General features: G+C 36.5%; 1 protein-coding gene across 6 annotated transcripts in view; it reads right to left on the reverse strand.

Moving 5' to 3' along the window:
- Positions 1–20,860, reverse strand: part of PPFIA2 (PTPRF interacting protein alpha 2) — a 329,308-nt gene that overhangs the window by 190,778 nt on the left and 117,670 nt on the right. For all 6 annotated transcript variants that reach the window (XM_061125227.1, XM_061125217.1, XM_061125256.1 and 3 more), the window contains exons 2-3: positions 14,242–14,343; positions 2,782–2,946 (exon numbers count right to left, since the gene is read on the reverse strand). In XM_061125227.1, coding sequence (XP_060981210.1) covers positions 2,782–2,946; positions 14,242–14,343 — 267 coding nt within the window. The remainder of the gene's footprint in view (positions 1–2,781; positions 2,947–14,241; positions 14,344–20,860) is intronic.

Here is a 20,860-nt window from a genome sequence, read left to right on the forward strand (position 1 = left end):
GCAACACTAATCAGATCACATTTAGACTGAAATAAATAGGTTAGAATACTACATTTAAAAGACATACATTTTTCTTTCCCTCTAGCCCACAAAATTGGTAAACATATTGGAGAACTATGTCAAAATCACTGCTGGTCTTAGCTAATTGGTGTGTATTCTACCCTACAGCTCAGTGACTGTATAAATGAGGACATTAATAATGAAGACTGCCAGTCATTGCAATTGTTAAGAGCCATGCTTAGTCTGTATTTTATTTAGCTCTTCTTGTGTTCTAAACCTTCTGTGGCAAAGTAGGTAGCTTCCTACCCATGATATAATTACATCTTCTTCTGATCTTTCATATATGTTTTATGTTAATAACCGTAGCACTTAAAATAGAATATTGTAAGTACTTGTTTTATATGGGTCTCTCCTCACCTCTGATCTCCACAAGAAGCTGTGAGCTATTCTTAGTTAGTAAAATTGTTTATGAAGGTGCTCAGGCATATGTCAACCTCTCAACTAAATGAAATGCTAATTTAAATAAGCATGTGAATCAACAGTGATACTAATATCTTTACGTAGTTTGTAATTTTTGTCAAGTGTTGAAATTTATCATTAATAATAACATTCATTAACATTTACTGAGCATTTGTTATTTACTAAGTACTGGCTGGGAGCTTTACATGTAAGACAACTCTACTAGGTAGGGTAGGTATTATTATTCTCTTCATTCAAAAGAAGAGAAAACAGCTTAGAGAACTTAAGACACTTGTCTAGTTCAGTCTAACTCCAAAGTCCAAGCTCATAATACTTTTCCTTCAGGCTCTTTGTTATTACTTAGTTGATGATCAGTTCAGTTGTCCCTGAACTTAGCAACATCCAGGGTACTTCTGGTGAGTCACTAAACCCTATTACAGTTCCTACAGTCACAGTATGAAATAGCTTCTGCTAAGCTCACTGAACTTTAATATGCACTAAATTACTTTTAGATCCCAAGTTGTACAACAACCATTTTCTTCTTAAATGTACTCATATTTGTACGAAGTGCTATTTTGTTTATTGCCTTCTATTCAGTTTTTTCATAAGAGCATCCCTCACTTAAGTGATGTCGGAGCACATCTGGGGAACAGCCAAAATTATTCACTCTCTAGACCCTCATTCAAGTCACTGAAAACTTAAATTTTCTCTGAATAGGCCATGCTCTTTTCAAAGCTCTTGGTTAGGTCACATACTGAGCATATTGCTTAGAGTATCTTTACTTCTCTGCCTAACAACCCTTACACATTTTAATACCCAGGTCAAATGTCACCCCCTCTGTGAAGACATTCTTGACATTCTTACTACTTCTTCAAGCACAATTAGTTGCAACTTTTCCTGTGACTCCATATCACATTGTATATATATCTTTGCTTCACATGGCCTGTTATTGACATGTGAACTCCAGCGTTATGAACTCCTTACTTGAAAAGAGAGTGTGCCAAATATATGCCAAGGAGTCTAACACATAATAGCTATTCTATAAATGTACAGTCTTGCTAATTCTTATTAATGCAGTTTTATAATAAGAAAAGAAATATAATAAGAAAGTAAACATTAAATATATTAAATTATGATTTGATATTAGTTGATATTATAGACAGGGATTTTTATATAATATCCATTTGTATTTTATTCAAAATTATTCATAAACTAGTTGCCTCTCGTACTAAAATTAAGATACAGTTTCTTATTAATAATCTTGAAGACAGAATTGTAGTTATCCTTATACATGCACAAAATCCCCTGCTCTAAGAACATCTGAAAGACTGATGATAAAAATATGCATGGATATAAATATTAAATACAGCAAAAGTATCTGTATGCTCAAAATCTATATATAACTGAGTAATAATCCCTAGTTTGGATTTTAATGCTCAGAACTTGTCAGATACTTTACAATGAAGTGCCCCAATTTCCACTCTACAAAATCCTAAAGCCTTATTAATTTTAAAAATTTCATCTTTGAAATTTTACAAAATTGAAATCATGTCATAAGCCTTACTAATCTCCAAAGAATATTATCATCATATTGGCTTATTAATGTCCATAGGACTTATTTGAGTAACAGTTAAGAGAACTTACAGTTACTTTAAAAAAGACCTAAAGCAGATTTTGCTACTAATACCTTATGCTGTTCCTTGTGGAGACTCTTAAAAATGTGTGTTCAGTACTAAGCTATTAAAAATCCCCAAAATAAAAGGGCAAACTTCTAATGTGACTCTCTAAAGGTTAAAGTACATCCAGTTTACATCTCAAGATGTTTTACTGTCAGCTACTAGTCTTTGACATGGCAACACACTTCAGAGAGCTAGGGAGGAGAGAGGCTGTGGGGTGGGCAGAGAATGGGAGAGAGAAAGGGAGAAAGAAAGAAAGGCTAAATGGCAATATTAAATTTCAAATGGCCATCTGGACTAGGACCACAGTGTGCCAAAATAGAAGTCTTAATAAGCCACAGAGTCAGTGGTATTAAAAAAAAGGATGTGGTTATGAATATTACTTACATACATGTAACAGTCCAGTTGCATTTTTTGAGTGGTTTTTCCTGTAACTCAAATATGCTCCTCTGAAATGACTAACTTCAGCAGTCAGCTGAGTCGTGGATGAAGACAAGGAGTTTGATGATGATGACAAAAGCATAGTTAAGCTTGAAATCTTTTGGCAATACTATACCTTTTTCCCAGTAGTTTGATTTTTAATTTCAGCTTTATTGAAGTTATAATTGACATATAAAATTGTAATAGTCCTTTCACAGTACTATACCTTTTCATCCAAGGCCTTGTGGTGCTCAAATAAAGATTTCAGCGCCTTGAGAACCTCAACTTCGCTGGACACTCCCGAGGGTGACTGGGCTTGTCGCTTCACCACCGTCATTCTTAGTGACCTTTCATGTCGTGACACAAGGCACTCCAAATGCTCCAGTAATAGCTATTGGGTTTAACAGAAAATGTCATTGCCTTATGAACACAGGTCACTAATGCACAGAGATGATTTCTATCTTAGCAGACTGCAGATTTATATATTATCTAATGATAACATCAGATGATACTAGCATCAGTGAAACACAAACCTGAGTTCATAAACCAGGGTTTATGGAACAAGATACTAAAAGTAAATTGCATTTCTGCCACACAACAATTTATTAAATTAAAATATAATGTGAATTATATGCATTCTTTTATAAGATTTAATAATTTCAGTTTAAATTGAGGAGAACTAGAACACACCATATGTGAAAGTGAAAGTTGCTTGGTCGTGTCCAACTCTTTGTGACCCCAGGGACTATACAGTCCATGGAATTCTCCAGGCCAGAATACTGGAGTGGGTAGCCTTTCCCTTCTCCAGGGGGTCTCCCCAACCCAGGGACTGAACCCAGATCTCCTGCTTTGCAGGCAGAGTCTTTACCAGCTGAGCCATAAGGGAAGATCCAATGAATAGGGTAACTACTGAAAAATGTTATACAATGATGACTTTGTTATAAAATAGAATTCAAAGTCAAAATTAATTTCACTTATATCTATTCATTTAAATTTTTTAAGTTGAAGGAAATGAGCATAAACTTCATGTTGCTTTAAACTTGATTATAATGACAATCATATGTTGCTATAGTAATTAATGTGGTAACACTAATGATTTTATTCACAATTAAATTCTTGGATTACATAATAGAAAAATATATGCAGCTGACTGGAATATAGTAATTGAGACCAGCAGTAGAATTTTCGGAAAAGAGATTAAAGGACATAATTATTAAACTGTCTACTCTGGAATGTACATTCACCCAGAGTAGTCTCTGATGCCATGATAGAGATTAGGGGAAAGTCCAGTGAACAATGTCTCATTCTGTCACAGACTTTATGCTCTGACTTTTCCCAAATAAATTTTGCTTTTAAATGTTTTGTGAGTTGGAGTTTCACCTTTATTTTATAAGGCAGTTCTGCAACTAAAAGCAAAGATATATGGAAAAAAAAGAAAAAACCATTATCAGTTATTAAAATTTTGCTGGTGAAGAACTGTGGCGTTGGAGAAGACTCGAGAGTCCCTTGGACTGCAAGGAGATCCAGCCAGTCCATCCTAAAGGAGATCAGTCCTGGGTGTTCACTGGAAGGACTGATGCTGAAGCTGAAACTCCAGTACTTTGGCCATCTGATGAGAAGAACTGGCTCATCTGAAAAGACCCTGATGCTGGGAAAGATTGAAGGCGGGAGGAGAAGGGGACGACAGAGGATGAGACGGTTGGATGGCATCACCGACTCAATGGACATGAGTTTGTGTAAACTCTGGGGGTTGGTGATGGACAGGGAGGCCTGGTGTGCTGCGGTCCATGGGGTCACAAAGAGTCGGACATGACTGAGCAACTGAACTGAACTGAACAACACAAAACTAGTAAGGAGAAAAGATTTTCGGAAGGTGAGTGAAAGCATAGGCTAATAAATGGTGTCTAGGCAAAACAAGCAGGATAACTGAAACAATAAAGGAAAAAGCAGATATAAGATACTGAGTTGGAAAGATGTAAAGAAAAACTATTATCTTTCAAGAGTTTTCCTAAAGCTCATACTATAATGAAAAATTTAGTTTTTCCACAATACTGCTATTAAGTTCAGTGTCACATATTAGGGTCATGTTTCTCAGTTCTTAATAAGTTAATTTTTCTGTATTCACTATCATTAATTATGGTTCAGTGTATCAGAAAACTTTGCCTATTATTAACAATAAAACCCCACAAATATCTGAGATCCTAAATATATATAGGTCAGTCAGTAGGAGTCATATTTAAGCATCAAAAAAATAGTTTAAGTTCTTCAATATGAAGATGATACAATCAATATTTTCAAAGAGCTTTTGTTTACCAACCTTTGATTATAATCATGGTATTCTACTCCCCTGAATTCTATATAGATTCTATAGACACATCTATAGATGTGTGCACTGGTTAAATCCAAGCTGTTTTACATAAGTTATAGAGCTCTGCCTATTGCTCCAACTTTATCTGATATTAGTTTTCCCTTCTCAGCATTTGTCTATATCTAATTCCCCATTTATTTTACACATTTACCTTGTTTAAGTCTGTTTCTCAAAAAACAGTGTAAGTTCCATGAGGAAAGTATTTTTATTTATTAATATTTCCCTATTTTGTCCATTGCCATATCTCTTACTGCCTAGAAGACTGGCACATAATAGATGTGCATAAATTTTTGTTGAATGAATAAATGAACAATGATTAAAAGAGTAGTTTGTAAGAGCTATGTCTGTAAGTAACAACTCCTCAAACAAATGGGAATCTGGGATATCTGACCCAGATAGATTTGACAAATCAATAATTAGATTAACATCAAAAGATGGAACATTATCTTCTATGATTCATGGATAGTTAAATGACCACCTGAGTTGTCCTGAAATGAGGTGCCTCTAAAAGTAAGGCTTTGATGGACTGAGTCATAGGGACAAGAGACCATCTTGAAGGGCAGGAAGAATATAAGGACAATGAGGTGAGCTGGCTTCTTTGAACTGCACTGAAGAGTTAAAAGAAATAAAACGACTAGCATAAGGTTTTAAAATTTAGGTCAATGCTCAGAGAACCCAGAAGTTGCTGTGGCTGCTCAGAAGAGCCTCTTACTGAGGTCCCAAGACAAAACAGAAAAAAAGATAAAGAGCCTGATCTAGGAGAGGTCACTGAATTACAATGTATCATGAATTCAGAGCCTTACCAGATATCTTATTTGGAAACCTTGGAACTACTCTGAAAATAAAAAGGCACCCCCAAGAATCAGAAAAAGGAAATTTGGAAAATATTCTTATTTCCCAAACTCCAATGAGCTGCCATGCTTCACTGATAAGTTACGTCTTATTTGTCTTGATGACCATGCGTGACTTCACATAAAGCAGTTACCTTGCAAAACACAACCTGTGTTCCCTCTGCTTGAATCTGTGGAGGTCTGTGACTGTTCTAACCAACCTGTGTTGTAAGTTACAATTTGTGACTTTTGAGTCTAGGTCCTAAGAGGCAATGAAGTTTCCAGCTAGTTCACTGGAACACTTGCTCTTAGGTCCTGGAGCCACTGCATAAAAATTCACTACTCTGAGACCACTGTGCCCTAGAGCTCACATGGAGGTTCTTACATGTAAAGTCCCAGTCAGACCTGTCTGTCTTTCAGTCACTCCAGCCTATGTGCCAGACACAAGAGCAAAGAAGTCATCTCACAAGTAGACCTTTCAATCTGCAGATATTGAGTCACCACCTAAAGACCATATGCTAAAGTTGTCCCATACCATCTTATGAGAAAGGATAATTTTCAGAAATCTTGTGAGCTTGTGGTTAAACACAGTTAGTTAAAGCTTAAATTCTGTAAGCTTATGACTCAATGGACATGAGTCTGAGCAAACTCCAGGAGATAGTGAAGGACAGGAAGGCCTGGTGTGCTGCAGTTCCTGGGGTCGCAAAGAATCATACATGACTTAGAGATTGAACAAGAACAAATGATTAAATATTTTAAAAAACAGTAAACACTCAAAATATATCATTTCCTAATTATCTTACTATATTTTACTATTACCAATGTCCATGGGGTTGCTTATTTCAATTGTATTTGAATAATAGAAATACTATATAATGGTTCACTACTGTGCATTTTTTCCCAACTCTGCATTCAGTGGCAGCATGTTGGTAGTTTGAAATCAGCAACAGTGGGAGTATTTCCACCGTGAAAAATAACTAACACTATATATTTTTTGCACTTTCAGATAAAAAAAAAAAATCATTTACCAGTCACTGTGTGTGTGCTCAATCGTGTCCAACTCTTTACAATCCCATGGGCTGTAGCCTGCTAGGCTTCTCTATCCATGGGGTTTCCTAGGTAAGAATACTGGAGTGGGTTGCCATTTCCTTCTCCAGGGCATCTTTCAGACTCAGGGATTGAAACTGTGTCTTCTGCATCTCTTGCATCAGCTGGTGGATTCTTTACCACTGAGCCCCCTGGGAAGCCTCAAGTCATCCCAGCTGAGAGCCCAAAACTTAAGAAGCAGAAAAGGGCTGTCATACCCGTGCCCTTTCTGAATCTCTGACCCACAGAACTGTGAGTGTAGTAAAATATTGATTGTGTCACTACATTTTGGGGTGGTCTGATATAAAGCAATAGATAATCAGAAAATCTTCCCTAAAGGGACCTACAACCATGTAGTAACTGCTAAGGAAAAGAGAATACAAACATTTCTTTGGATATTAGCTCTAAGCTAAAACTACATTTTTGGTACTCACTGGTGTAAAGCTTTCCAATAATCTGGTAGACAAGATGATTCATCCAGTGGATATTGGCCTATTTGTTTGACTACCACAGCATTTGCTCAGTGGGCATAAACTAGTGACCATGGTTTCAGGGATAGGACTTATTTATTGACCTGACAAAATGGGCTTCTCATCATTAAGGTTGATAGTACTAAGGTTGATACTACTCCAGACGAACAGCCAAGTTATTTGCTATAGCCATCAACCTTGAACCTCTGAATACAATATACTTGGAAACCAACTATCCATTTTGAAGCAAGCAGATTAAGTCAAACCCTCCCATTAAAAAAGCAGCTGTTTTTTATTACTGTAATAAACACTTTTTCTGAATATAGATTTGCCTTCTCTAATGGCTATGCCTCTACCAGTAACACCATCTTATTAGATTTTTGCTAACAATCCTGTTATCAGACACAACACTAATTTTGCACCACCTCCTAAAAAAATACAGTGAAAGGGCTAATGCAATTGACTGATGCTCTCAGTCCTGGTTTTACCATGCTATCACATCGTTCAGAAGCTGCTAATCCTAAAGAATGGTTAAGTCACCCAAGGAAGAATCTATTTTGATTTAAGCTGAGAGACAACACATTGCTAGGCTGGGATGTTCTCTTTCCGTAGTAAGTATACACTCAGAATTAATGATAAAAGCAAGGTTCAGTTTTTCTCAGGATATGTATGGGTCTATATACATAGGTCCAGGAATCAAGGTTTAGAATTGGAATTTATATTTCCTAATAGGACTTTGTGACCAGTTGGAGAAAAGAAGATCTTTCTACTTTATTGTGTCATATACATAGCATATATTAAATTATTTTCCCATTATGTTTTTACTTTTTATTCTATTTTACATTCATCAAAAAAGGAAGAGAGTTCCAGAAAAACATCTATTTCTGCTTTATTGACTATGTCAAAGCCTTTGACTGTGTGGATCACAATAAACTGTGGAAAATTCTGAAAGAGATGGGAATACCAGACCACCTGACCCGCCTCTTGAGAAATATGTATGCAGGTCAGGAAGCAACAGTTAGAACTGGACATGGAATAACAGACTGGTTCCAAATCGGGAAAGGAGTACGTCAAGGCTGTATATTGTCACCCTGCTTATTTAACTTACATGCAGAGTACATCATGAGAAACACTGGGCTGGATGAAGCACAAGCTGGAATCAAGTCTGCCAGTAGAAATATTAATAACCTCAGATATGCAGATGACACCACTCTTATGGCAGAAAGTGAAGAAGAACTAAAGAGCCTCTTGATGAAAGTGAAAGAGGAGAGTGAAAAAGTTGGCTTAAAGCTCAACATTCAGAAAACTAAGATCATGACATCTGGTCCCATCACTTCATGGGATATAGATGGGGAAACAGTGGAAACAGTGTCAGACTTTTTTTTGGGGGGGGCTCCAAAATCACTGCAGATGGTAATTGCAGCCATGAAATTAAAAGACGCTTACTCCTTGGAAGGAAGGTTATGACCAACCTAGATAGCATATTAAAAAGCAGAGACATTACTTTGCCAACAAAGGTCAATCTATATAAGGCTATGGTTTTTCCAGTAGTCATGTATGGATGTGAGAGTTGGACTATAAAGCAAGCTGAGCACCGAAGAATTGATGCTTTTGAACTGTGGTGTTGGAGAAGACTTTTGAGAGTCCCTTGGACTGCAAAAAGATCCAACCAGTCCATCCTAAAGGAAATCAGTCCTGAATATTCACTGGAAGGACTGATGCTGAAGCTGAAACTCCAATACTTTGGCCAACTGATGCGAAGAACTGACTCATTTGAAAAGACCGTGATGCTGGGAAAGATTGAAGGCGGAAGGAGAAGGGGATGACAGAAGATAAGATGGTTGGATGGCATCACTGACTCAACGAATATGAGTTTGAGTAAACTCCGGAGTTGATTATGGACAGGAAGGCCTGGTGTGCTGCAGTGCATGGGGTCGCAAAGAGTCAGACATGACTGAGCGACTGAACTGAACTGATCTGATATTAATTCTGATGAATACCTAAGTAGTTCATAGGTTACAAAATGTTAAGATAATATTGATATTTAATGAGAACATAATTGTGCACTGAAGAACCATATGCATATAGCTGAATACAGTAACGAGAGACTATGAATCTTCTTTTTTGTGAAAAGGAGATTTTATGTTTGCCTAAGAAGTCTATTTGTATTGTTGGGTAGGTACACATCAGTATTGCTGCTTTTTGGAATTTTAATACGAAAACAAATATGATAAAATGTGGGTGGTAATGCAGGCTGACATCTCAGGTTGCCTCAAATCTTTTGAATACATCTTCCATGTTAGATAGGTCCCCACATTCTGAATGCCATCATTCCAACAGACAATCCAAGAAACACTTCTCAGGCATGTTTACCACCAGATGGCAGACATGTGACTTAAGAGCCGGCCCCCTGCACAGGAGAGATTCTGAGGGGAGTCAGGTGAGGTAACACGCTGGGTAAGGGCCATCCCTCTTGCTGGTACAGGTATTAGCAGAAGCTGCGTGTTTCTGGGACTTGGGATGGAAGAAAAACTTACAAAGCTAAGAAATGTGGTCCTAGAAATTGTGCACGTAAGCTCAGTTTAGACATTTCTCATAGGCTTTAATTAGAGCCTTCTTGAGTAAAATGGCAAGCTGTACTGTTTTGTGCAATTGGGAACTCTCATTCATATAATAACAAAAACAGTTGTGTTTTTAGTGATATAAACCAGACTCCTTAAGGGTTTGACAATTTAACTATTCTGAACACTCTTTGATGCCTAGAAAAATATTCTATATAATAGAGGCTTAATACTTGTTGAACTGAAGTAATAATGCATGTAAATTATCTATCTTGGAGAATGTGGCCAAAAAATGTTCTAATCTAGAAGGTAGCTATGGCTTTTAAGCTTCAAATGAAAACCTATTACAAATAAAAAGGAACTTACCTAAGATGCCACTAACAGTCTACTAATTTGTACACCTTTGCTAGGAATAAATCTTTAGTCTAATGTTTAATGAGTCTTGCAGAAGGCACCTTTTGGCATACACTCAAAGGGATGGAGGGACTATGTGAGGGGCCCATAATTTCTGTTGGAATTCACTTTAAATGACCACAGCCTAGATATGTATATACACAAACATATCAAATCCTACATCCATAGACACATATTGCCTCACTGAAAATTTTTAAACTAAATTTGTAAAACTATAAGTCTTTCTACAATATCACCTTACGTGCAATTATCTTCAGTCACATATAGTATTCAAGTAGAAATGTATTCTGCCCTGTAAATTAATTTGGCCTCTGTAATATTGTGGTCAAATAACACAATAGCAACATCTGAAAATGAAAACATTCAAATCGATTGTTTTCTTAGTCAGTCCACTTAGTATCCTTTACTCTCAAACATGGCTTAGATACCCTACAGGATCTTGTTTTCTTTTCACATTAAGAAAAGAGTTCCTTGGAGAGGGAAATGGCAACCCACTCTAGTATTCTTGCCTGGGAAATCCCATGAACAGAGGAGTCTGGTGGGCTATGATCCATAGGGTTGCAAAAGGGTTGGACACGACTTAGTGACTAAACAACAATGTGTTTTATGCACATGCTTGAGTCCCACATTGAATAGCTGTAGGGAGAACATATGTTGTCCCTTACTCACTCTTGTATTTGTCATATCCTATTGTAGCACTTCATAAAAAATACACATGAACCCAAACACACACATATTTTACTTGCTTTTAACTACTAGGGTCTTCCTTTTCTCAATTGGATTGTAATTTCTACTCCTCAAGAAAATAACTTTAGAGGGATTTTAATTTATACAGACAGGCTTATCAAGAATGGGAAGCTTTTCTTTAGTGTCTGATTGTATTTGAACATTTATTTAATGTAATTCTTTTGGTTCAAAACAAAAGTAAGGGCATAGCAAGGAATGTTTCAAACTCAGTCTTTAATTTAAACTAAGGATGATTGTCTTTTCTTTTTTAGTTTATGACCTGTGAAATGAAATTATAGTGTCATTATTCATGACCAACATTAAGACTAGTTCTTGAAACCCTAACTTCTCTTTCCAAGTCACGCAATAGTTGCATTCTGCTGCTGCTGCTGCTAAGTCACTTCAGTCGTGTCCGACTCTGTGCGACCCCATAGACGGCAGCCCACCAGGCTCCCCCGTCCCTGGAATTCTCCAGGCAAGAACACCGGAGTGGGTTGCCATTTCCTTCTCCAATGCATGAAAGTGAAAAGTGAAAGAGAAGTCGCTCAGTTGTGTCTGACTCTTCATTACCCCATGGACCGCAGCCTACCAGGCTCCTCAGTCCAGGGGATTTTCCAGGCAAGAGTACTGGAGTGGGGTGCCATTGCCTTCTCCTAGTTGCATTCTGAAACATTGTTAATAAGTCATCTTTCAGCTCTTCAGGTACCAGAGCAGTTAAAACAACAAACAGCAAAAATGAAACAACAGAACTTTTCTACTCTTGTATTAAGAAATAATAACTATATATTTCTATTTTTCCCTCACCCTTTCATTAACTCAAATAATTCTGCAAAAATATGGTAATTTTCAGCAGTTGATTTCAATATGTTGAAATAATGGCAGGAATGCTGTTTTCTACAAAAACAACTTGCCTGGGTATGGTTAGAGAAGTTTTAGAAATAACAAATTTTGTTTCATCATTTTTTGCTACATTCTTTTTAGTGTGGAAACATTAAACAATAAAGATTTTTGAATGTTTCTGTAAATATGCACTACAATTTTTGAAGTTTTTATTTTTGTACAATCATGAATAACAGTAAGATGACTTTATTTGGATTTTCTCAATTTAATTACTTGAGGCGGTTGGGTTTAAGAGCAACTCTAGTGATTACTTTGTTTTTTCTCTTGTACACTTTTATTTTGGGGTCAAGGATCAGGTTTATCTGTAGTGACAAAATGATAAATGGCCACAGCTTTTACCTGTGACATCAGAATAAATTCCTAGCACATTACTTTCCACACAACTGATAGAAAATAGATTACTAAACAGATTGGGACTGAATTACAAGAAGTTGAACAAACTCTGCTCTTACCTAGAGATAATCCCTTAAGTCACACATTACTTGTGAGTAACAAGAATATGCTTTTTAAAATATATAGCCTTTGCTTAAGCCACAGAGCAGACTCTGGGTGTGTCACTTATGAGCTGTGTGTCTTGGGGCAAGTTACTATGTTAGTTTTCTCATCAGTTAAATGGGGACAATAGGATTGCTGTAAGGATAATGTGAGTTAAACATGTAAAACATTGAGAAAGACATTTCATGTTTAATTAATATGTTACTATATTATTATCATTATTACTGTGTGATATACAAGAAAAAATTTATTCATTCACCTTCCTCTGAAAATTCTATTTTCTATTTGAGAACAGATATAATTCACTCAAATATCATACCTTTTTGATCTATTGTTTTTGCTGATACTCAAAATAACAACAAAACCTCCATCCACTTATGAGTTCTCTTTATAAACTGTCTTTTCTGTGTTATATATTTCAATTTGTGAGCATATGTTAACCTTTCAATGTGGACAGAGAGTCACAAGCTTATCAGGACCCTAGAAATGGAGACACTCAGTTCTGCTCAAACTTTCCCACAATCTAATAAAAAATTCTCTTTGGGTGTGAGATCACACTCCTTTGTTGTTTTCTCTCCATGACCAGTAAGTGGGCGTTTATAGCAAGAAGAAAAATACACCACATAGAAGGAGAAACTATTACATAAATCTATTCAAAAATCTTACACTTAGCAACATTTAATAGGGCATTATGGGAGAAGAGAAAAGTTTTTCTGATTTTCAGACCTGGATATTTTTGAGGTGGTGGGGGAGGTGATTATGTAACTAAGTTGTTATATATAAATCAATAGGTTTGCACAAGGAAAACTTCATAAATCTATTTTCCTTGATGTAATTAACAACAAAAATCCTCCACATCATTGCTTTTAGAAAGGCAGAAAAAATGTTTTCCAGCTTTATTCATGCTTTGTCTTACAATATTGAGTTGTCATTTTTATATTACTATCTAAGACCAAGCATACAATGAATACACAATTAACATACCTTACTTTCTCAGTATTAATCTGCCAGAACTCTTAACACTTCAAATATTTTCACTTACTTCATATTGAAATCGAACTACAGTCACACCAAAGTGGTTTTACTTTACATTATTTTACTAGAAAAACTTCTCTCATTTATGAGTTATATGACAATTTACACTGTCTGAAATTTAGTAAAGTTTTTTTCTGAACTAGAAAATAAGGTCATGTGATTAAAGAAATGCATGGGTTTTCAAGAGCAGAATACTGTAATTTCCATCAGGTTCATGAAATAAAAATATCATAACTGGAAGTCTCCTTCATGAGCTTCTAAAATAGAAAAGATATGTATGCCTCCTTTAATTAGGAGAGTCATCGTTCAGTGAATTTACGTTTTTAATATCTTTTAAAAAAATTATTATTTTTCTGGGGTGAGGTGAGGATGAAGGTCAGGTCATTCCCTCATAGTACCCAGAAGGCAAAATCATGCTCCCCTTTCAAACCTATGACCTGACCATCCGACCCACTCCCAGTCTCTGAAGCATGACCCATCTAACTCCACTACAAAACAGCCTGGAACTCACTACTGAAATGCCACTCTTCCTTTTAAAGTCCAATACAGCAAAGGTCAGAAGAGACACTAACATTTTTTAAGGCAACACCGTGATTTAGTAGGGAAGGCTGTAATTTCGGTTTCTTGTCTTCCCGTTCTGAGTTTTGTAGTATACTCTCTCTTACTCTAAGTAACAGACAGTGAGTTGGTGTCTGCACGAAGCCTTTCTGAAGCTTTAAAGGCCTCTGTTTTTGTGACTGTGTTAGAAGTAAGACTCTGAACTGCGGAATCACCTCCAAGCAGAGGCGGATTTATACTTACCCTTGTGTTGTTTCTTTCAGCTTTAAGTTCAGAAATCTCTTCTTCCTTTTCTAAAAGTTGTTCCCTGCAAGCATTTAATTCTTTCGTCAGAGCAGCAAATTCCTGAAAGGGGAATAAAAAAAATTTGAAGGCATATACCAGATTTTTAAAAAATGTATTCCAGCAGGAAGGAAAAAAAACATCAAAATATAAACTGTTGAGTGTAAGGAATAGAAAAAAAATGGCCTAGTTGACTATACATTGCTGTTATGTATACATACATTGCTGTCATTAAATCAACCTCATTCCAACTCTGAAGAAATGCTAGCCCATGATACTTAACATACACATATTCTGATAATACACTGTTCAGATGAGAGTATAAAATATATTTCAGAATGTATCAGATATAGCATACTGAATTTAACATTAGTATGATAGCATATTGATAATATGGAATAATTTAAACTTTGCTAATTTTGTGAACAACTCTGAAGATCTTACAGTCTCACTCCATATCACAAAGTTTAGACTGAGTATCTAGACTTTCGTATCATAAGGAAAAAACAGCCACCATCAACACCAAGCTAAAATTCTTAAAAAAAATACTATTTAGAGATTAAGAAGTTTACTTATTTAATACGATGAAGAAAGAGAATACACCTATATCCTACAAAATAGTAAATGCATCTAAGACTTGATAACATTATCTAAGATTCTCCTCTTAATTTATGTATTGCTCAGTTTTTCATTCTGAAAGCTAAGCTCCACGTAAACTGGGACTTCAACTGAATTCACTGCTTAAGTTCTAGTGTCTAAGGCATAGTGGGTGCTCAATTAGTATTTATTTTCAATAAATGAACACAGGTAATGTATTCTGGAGGGCTTCCCAGGTGACTCAGTGGTAAAGAATCTGCCTGCCGAGGAGGAGACGGGGGTTCAATCCCTGGATCGGCAACATGCCCGGGAGAAGGACATGGCAACCGAAGCCAGTATTCTTGTCTGGGAAACCCCTGGGCAGGGTACAGTCCATGGGGTCACAAAAGTGGGACACGCCTTAGCAACTAAACAACAACAACATATTCTGGAGTAATCCTTTCTCCATTACAAATGACACTTTGGAGTAATTGTCAATGGTTTTCTTCCCCAAACTGGGAACAGAGATTAAACAATGTGGGTATTTCTACCATTAGGTAGTATGTTTAGACAGAATAAAGACTGTTAAAAAAGAAGGCAAAAACACCTATTGAACTATTCTGTTACTCCAACTTGCAAATAAATATTTTTAAGTAATTTTAACATATACATATTATTATTAAATTCTTTACAGTGGTTCTTTAGTAAAATTGATGGCTGTCAAATGTGTGAAGTATTTGGGAAAATCTGACACTAGACTGGGAAAGCACTGTCAGAATATCAAAAAGAAAAAACAAAAACGGAGAGACAGTTTTGGTTAACCTAACTTTCACAAAGGCAAATTTAGTAAAAAGTAAATGAATATGATGATCATGCAAAGCTGGGAAAGGCTTAGGGTTTATATTTTTGCGTCCTTCAAGCCACTTATTTTGCTGATTCTCTGAGTGGCTTCAAACCAAGTGGATGCTTCAAAAACCTCGGAGCAGACTTAGAGTTTAGAATCAAGATGAAAGAGTTCATTGTTTCATTTGGCTGCCATTACAGATAAATGTTTTCTCCTTTGATTGCTGCTTGCTTAAATGCTGATATTATCTGAGTATATCATTCAAGTGGAGAATGGAAATAAGCAACAAGAAAACAATAAACACTTGCATAGAAAACAAAATTTTCTTCATATAAACTGCATAGTTTTGATGGAGAAAAGAAGAGAGTAACAAAGATCCTGCACTGCTTTTTAAAACTAATCCTATATTCATGAATAGGGCTTCCCAGATGGCGCTAGTGGTAAAAAAACTCGCTGGCCAATAAATGAGAGACAAGAGACGTGAGTTTGATCCCTGGGTCAGGAAGATTCCCTGGAGGAGGGCAAGGCAACCCACTCTAGTATTCTTGCCTGAAGAATCCCATAGACAGAGAAGCCTGGAGGGCTATAGTCCAAAGGGTTGCAAAGAGTCGGACATGCCTGAAGGGACTTAGCATGAACACATGAATACTTATGAATATTGTAAGACAAAATATTAATCAAATCTGTAAATTTAATATCATACCATTTTTTAAGTGAAACATATATCTGGATTATCTTTCTAGAGGTTTAACTTACAGAAAGAAAAACGCTCAGAAGAAAATAATTTATAATTTTAACATTTCTTATCTCCAGATGGTAAAATTATAAGTGAACTTTGTTTTTTGGCTTTCTGCTATGTATTTTGTCATCAAAACTCTCTAGAATAAATATGCTTTTATGCCTAGTGAATAAAAGAAAGTGTGAATCTATAAATTCACTGAAGCAATCATGTGTTCATAACCAATGACAGATATTAGTCAAGATGTTACTGGTAATGGATGACTTTGCATTTTTAATTTACTATCATGGCACTGACTCTGAACAAGCTATTTAGTGACTCCATGTATTAAGATTAGTCTTACATTTATTAACTTTCTCGCAAACTCTAGGCACTATTTTCTTTTTTTTTTTTTTTTTTTATTATTATTATTATTTTTTTCCAGTGGGTTTTGTCATACATTGATATGAATCAGCCATGGATTTACATGTATTCCCAATCCCGATCCCCCCTCCCACCTCCCTCTCCACCCGATTCCTCCGGGTCTTCCCAGTAGGCACTATTTTCATATTCATTATCTTATCTACTCTCTCAATAACAAGTGAGGGAGTCTCATTTCCATTTCATGGCTGAGGAAACTGAATTACCAAGATAAAAGTTCAAGTTCACAAAGCTCATAACCTATAGTGAGGTATGTTCTGAATACAGCTCTCCAGACTAGACTTCCAATGGTTTTCCACTATACCATTTTGACCTGGCATTTATGTATGGTTCAGAGTTGGAGTACCTTCAGCAATCCTCTTCTTTATCTGGAGTATTACATAACCATTACTTATAATTACCTGACATGACCCTTCTTAATTAGTCCAAAGAGAGTGTGCAGATCTAGGAAGTGGCGTATTTCTTCCATGCAGGCTTACAAGTGTGAGACAAGGACATCCTGAAAATCTAGGACGGCAGTAGATGCAGCTGTCTTGTATGGAGTTAATCATCAAATGTTTTTACACTTTTTCTCTGACATTTCTCTATTCTGTACCAACTTCTCCATCCATACTGTCATATGAACTGAGTTTTTTAAATCAACTTTTCCTAGATAACATTAATAATAACAGCAGAGCTAATTAACATTGAGTGAGCCCTTACCATATGCCAGGTACTCTGCCAAGCAATTTATATTGATTATCTCATTAATCCTAATGAAACTCTGTAATGTGATACTAAAATCTCGCTAAACAAAGCTAAGTGCTTACCATACAATTCAGCAAATCTTACTCCATGGTATCTCACTCCAAAGAAATCTCACTCCAAAGAAGTTGAAAACTATGTCCACACAAAAACCTGCATACACCTTTTATAGCAGCTCCATGCATAATTTCTAAGACTTGGAAGCAATCAAGATGCCTTTCAGTTGGTGAAGGGATAAACAAACAGTAGCATACTTAGACAAGCGGGTATTATCTAGTGCTAAAAAAAATGAGCTATCAAACCAGGAAAAAACATGGAGAGACCTTCAATGTATATTAGTAAATGAAAGAAGCCAATCTGAAAGAGGCTACTATTGTATGATTCCAACCATATAGCATTCTTAAAAAATAAAATTATGGGAAGAGTAAAAAGATGAATGGTTGCCATAGGGGTTGCAGGTGTGGAAGGGATGAATAGACAGAGGACAGATGATCTGTAGGGAAATGAAAAAGTTTGTGTGGTATTTGATGACTTATACACGTAATTAAACATTTGTCCAAATCTCTACAAACTATGGACCAGCACTAATAAAGATGTATCAGCGTAGGTTCATCAATTGTAGCAGATATACCACTCTGATGTGGGATGGAATTAACGGTGGAGATCACATGTATGTGGGGGTAGAGGGAACATGGGAAACCTCCGCACCTTCCTTTAAATTGTGCTATGACCCTAAACTACTCTATGACTATAAAATCTTAAAAAAAGCAAACACACACTGAGGCCCAGATAAGTGAATAAAATTTGCAAACTTGGACACTTAGTCATGGTATAGCTGGGTCTGAATTCAGACAAGCTGTTTCACACTGGATAGCTACAATAGACTGTTGTTTGTTTCCCCTCTCCTGACCACATTCTTTCCCCTTCTAATTTGCCCTTCCTTAGTCTTTGAAAAGTTATACTTTCCTCAAGCTCACAAAACTTTTCAGAGCTTCCTACTTTTAAACAGATTAAATTTAAACATATTTTTAACTTTGAAAATCCAAACCATCCAAAACATGACCTTTTCTCAATTAATTAGCTTTCTTTTTCATTGAAAAATAGAAACTGCCATTTTGAGCAAGAGCCACTTCGTGCTGAACTTAGCATTTTATATGAATTACTTCATCTCTTTCCTATTTTTTAGATGAGAATATTGAGGCTTAGCATGGATGAATAATAATTTGCTCAAGGTCACATAGCTAAAAATAATTCACCTTGATTACAACACTGCTTTCTGCAACACTGCTTCTTTCTCACTGAAAACGGAAAACCATCAAATTTTTCAATAGTAATGATTAATATAAACATATCATCCCTCTAACTCTCCATCCATACATATAACATTTATTGTGCACCTAGACATGTTTGGATGTGAGAGTTGGACCTTAAAGAAAGCTGAACACTGAAGAATTGATGCTTTTGAACTGTGGTGTTGGAAAAGACTCTTGAGAGTCCCTTGGACTGCAAGGAGAGCCAACCTGTCAATCCTAAAGGAAATCGGTACTGAGTATTCATTGGAAGGACTGATGCTAAAGCTGAAACTCTAATACTTTGACCACCTGATGAGAAGAACTGACTCATTTGAAAAGACCCTGATGCTGGGAAAGAATGAAGGCAAGCAGAAGGAGAGGACAGAGGATGAGATGGTTGGATGGCATCACTGACTCAATGGACATGAGTCTGAGTAAGCTCCGGGAGTTGGTGATGGACAGGGAGGCCTGGCGTGCTGCAGTCCATGGGGTTGCAAAGAGTCGGACACAACTGAGCTACTGAACTGAACTACACATACCAGACCCTGTGTTAGGTGCTGAAGATATGGAAATAACTTAGGCATAGTTGTTGCACTTGACCTCATGGATCTTTTGGAATTCACATTTCAGGCATATCAGGAGCTTTCATCACTGATAAGCACTCAAAGTTCAGTTCAGTTCAGTTCAGTCACTCAGTCATGTCCGACTCTTTGTGACCCCATGAACCACAGCATGCCAGGCCTCCCTGTCCATCACCAACTCCCGGAGTCCAGCCAAACCCATGTCCATTGAGCCGGTGATGCCATCCAACCATCTTATCCTCTGTCATCCTCTTCTCCTCCTGCCCTTAATCTTTCCCAGCATCAAGGTCTTTTCAAATGAGTCAGCTCTTCGCATCAGGTGGCCAAAGTACTGGAGTTTCAGCTTCAACATCAGTCCTTTCAATGAACACCCAGGACTGATCTCCTTTAGGATGGACTGGTTGGATCTCCTTGCAGTCCAAGTGACTCTCCAGAGTCTTCTCCAACACCACAGTTCAAAAGCACCAATTTTTTGGTGCTCAGCTTTCCTCACAGTCCAACTCTCACATCCATACATGACTACTGGAAAAACCATAGCCTTGACTAGATGGAACTTTGTTGGCAAAGTAATGTCCCTGCTTTTTAATATGCTATCTAGGTTGGTCATAATTTTCCTTCCAAGGAGTAAGCATCTTTTAATTTCATGGCTGCAGTCACCATCTGCAGTGATTTTGGAGCCCAGAAAAATACCCACCACCAAAGTGCCACACAGGAAGTAATACTGGTTTATGTGCTTAGAGGCATTGTTGACTAATAGGTAACTCTTGCTCTCTAGTACCTTCCTCTTAGCAGGTCTATCTTCTGCCTCTACCAAAGATTTCTCCTTCCTGTTTCTATCTCTACCTTTAGATTTTCTCATCTCTCTTTTTATCTACTCCTTTCACATACTATTTCCTTTACCAAGAATACTTTTCCCTGTCGTCTCTGACTAACTGACATATTTGTAAAGTACCTGCTTGACTTGTTAATGATCTATTATAGCTTGTTCACGATCTAGCAATGCAGTTACTGTATTTTTCATAATAATTGAGTTATGTGTTCATCTCCTCCAAATTAACAGCATGATCCTTTAAAACAATGCTGTTACCTTGTTTATTTTTATAGCTTTAGGACTTAGCAGAGTTTTGGACAAATTGTAGATATTCAGTAAATCCTTGTAACAATAAGTGAATAGTTCATCTCATAAATGCTAGTTTTAATACCAAAAACACTTTTTAAAATGTATAAATAATTAAGAGTTCATTTCTTTTTTTTGAGATTGTTAGAATTTGATCATTTATAACATGCCACTTGATGCGAAGAACTGACTCATTTGAAATGACCCTGATGTTGGGAAAGATTGAAGGCAGGAGGAGAAGGAGATGACAAAGGATGAAATGGTTGG

This window comes from Dama dama, chromosome 3 (assembly GCF_033118175.1).
Source record: "Dama dama isolate Ldn47 chromosome 3, ASM3311817v1, whole genome shotgun sequence".
Taxonomy (NCBI): Eukaryota; Metazoa; Chordata; class Mammalia; order Artiodactyla; family Cervidae; genus Dama; species Dama dama.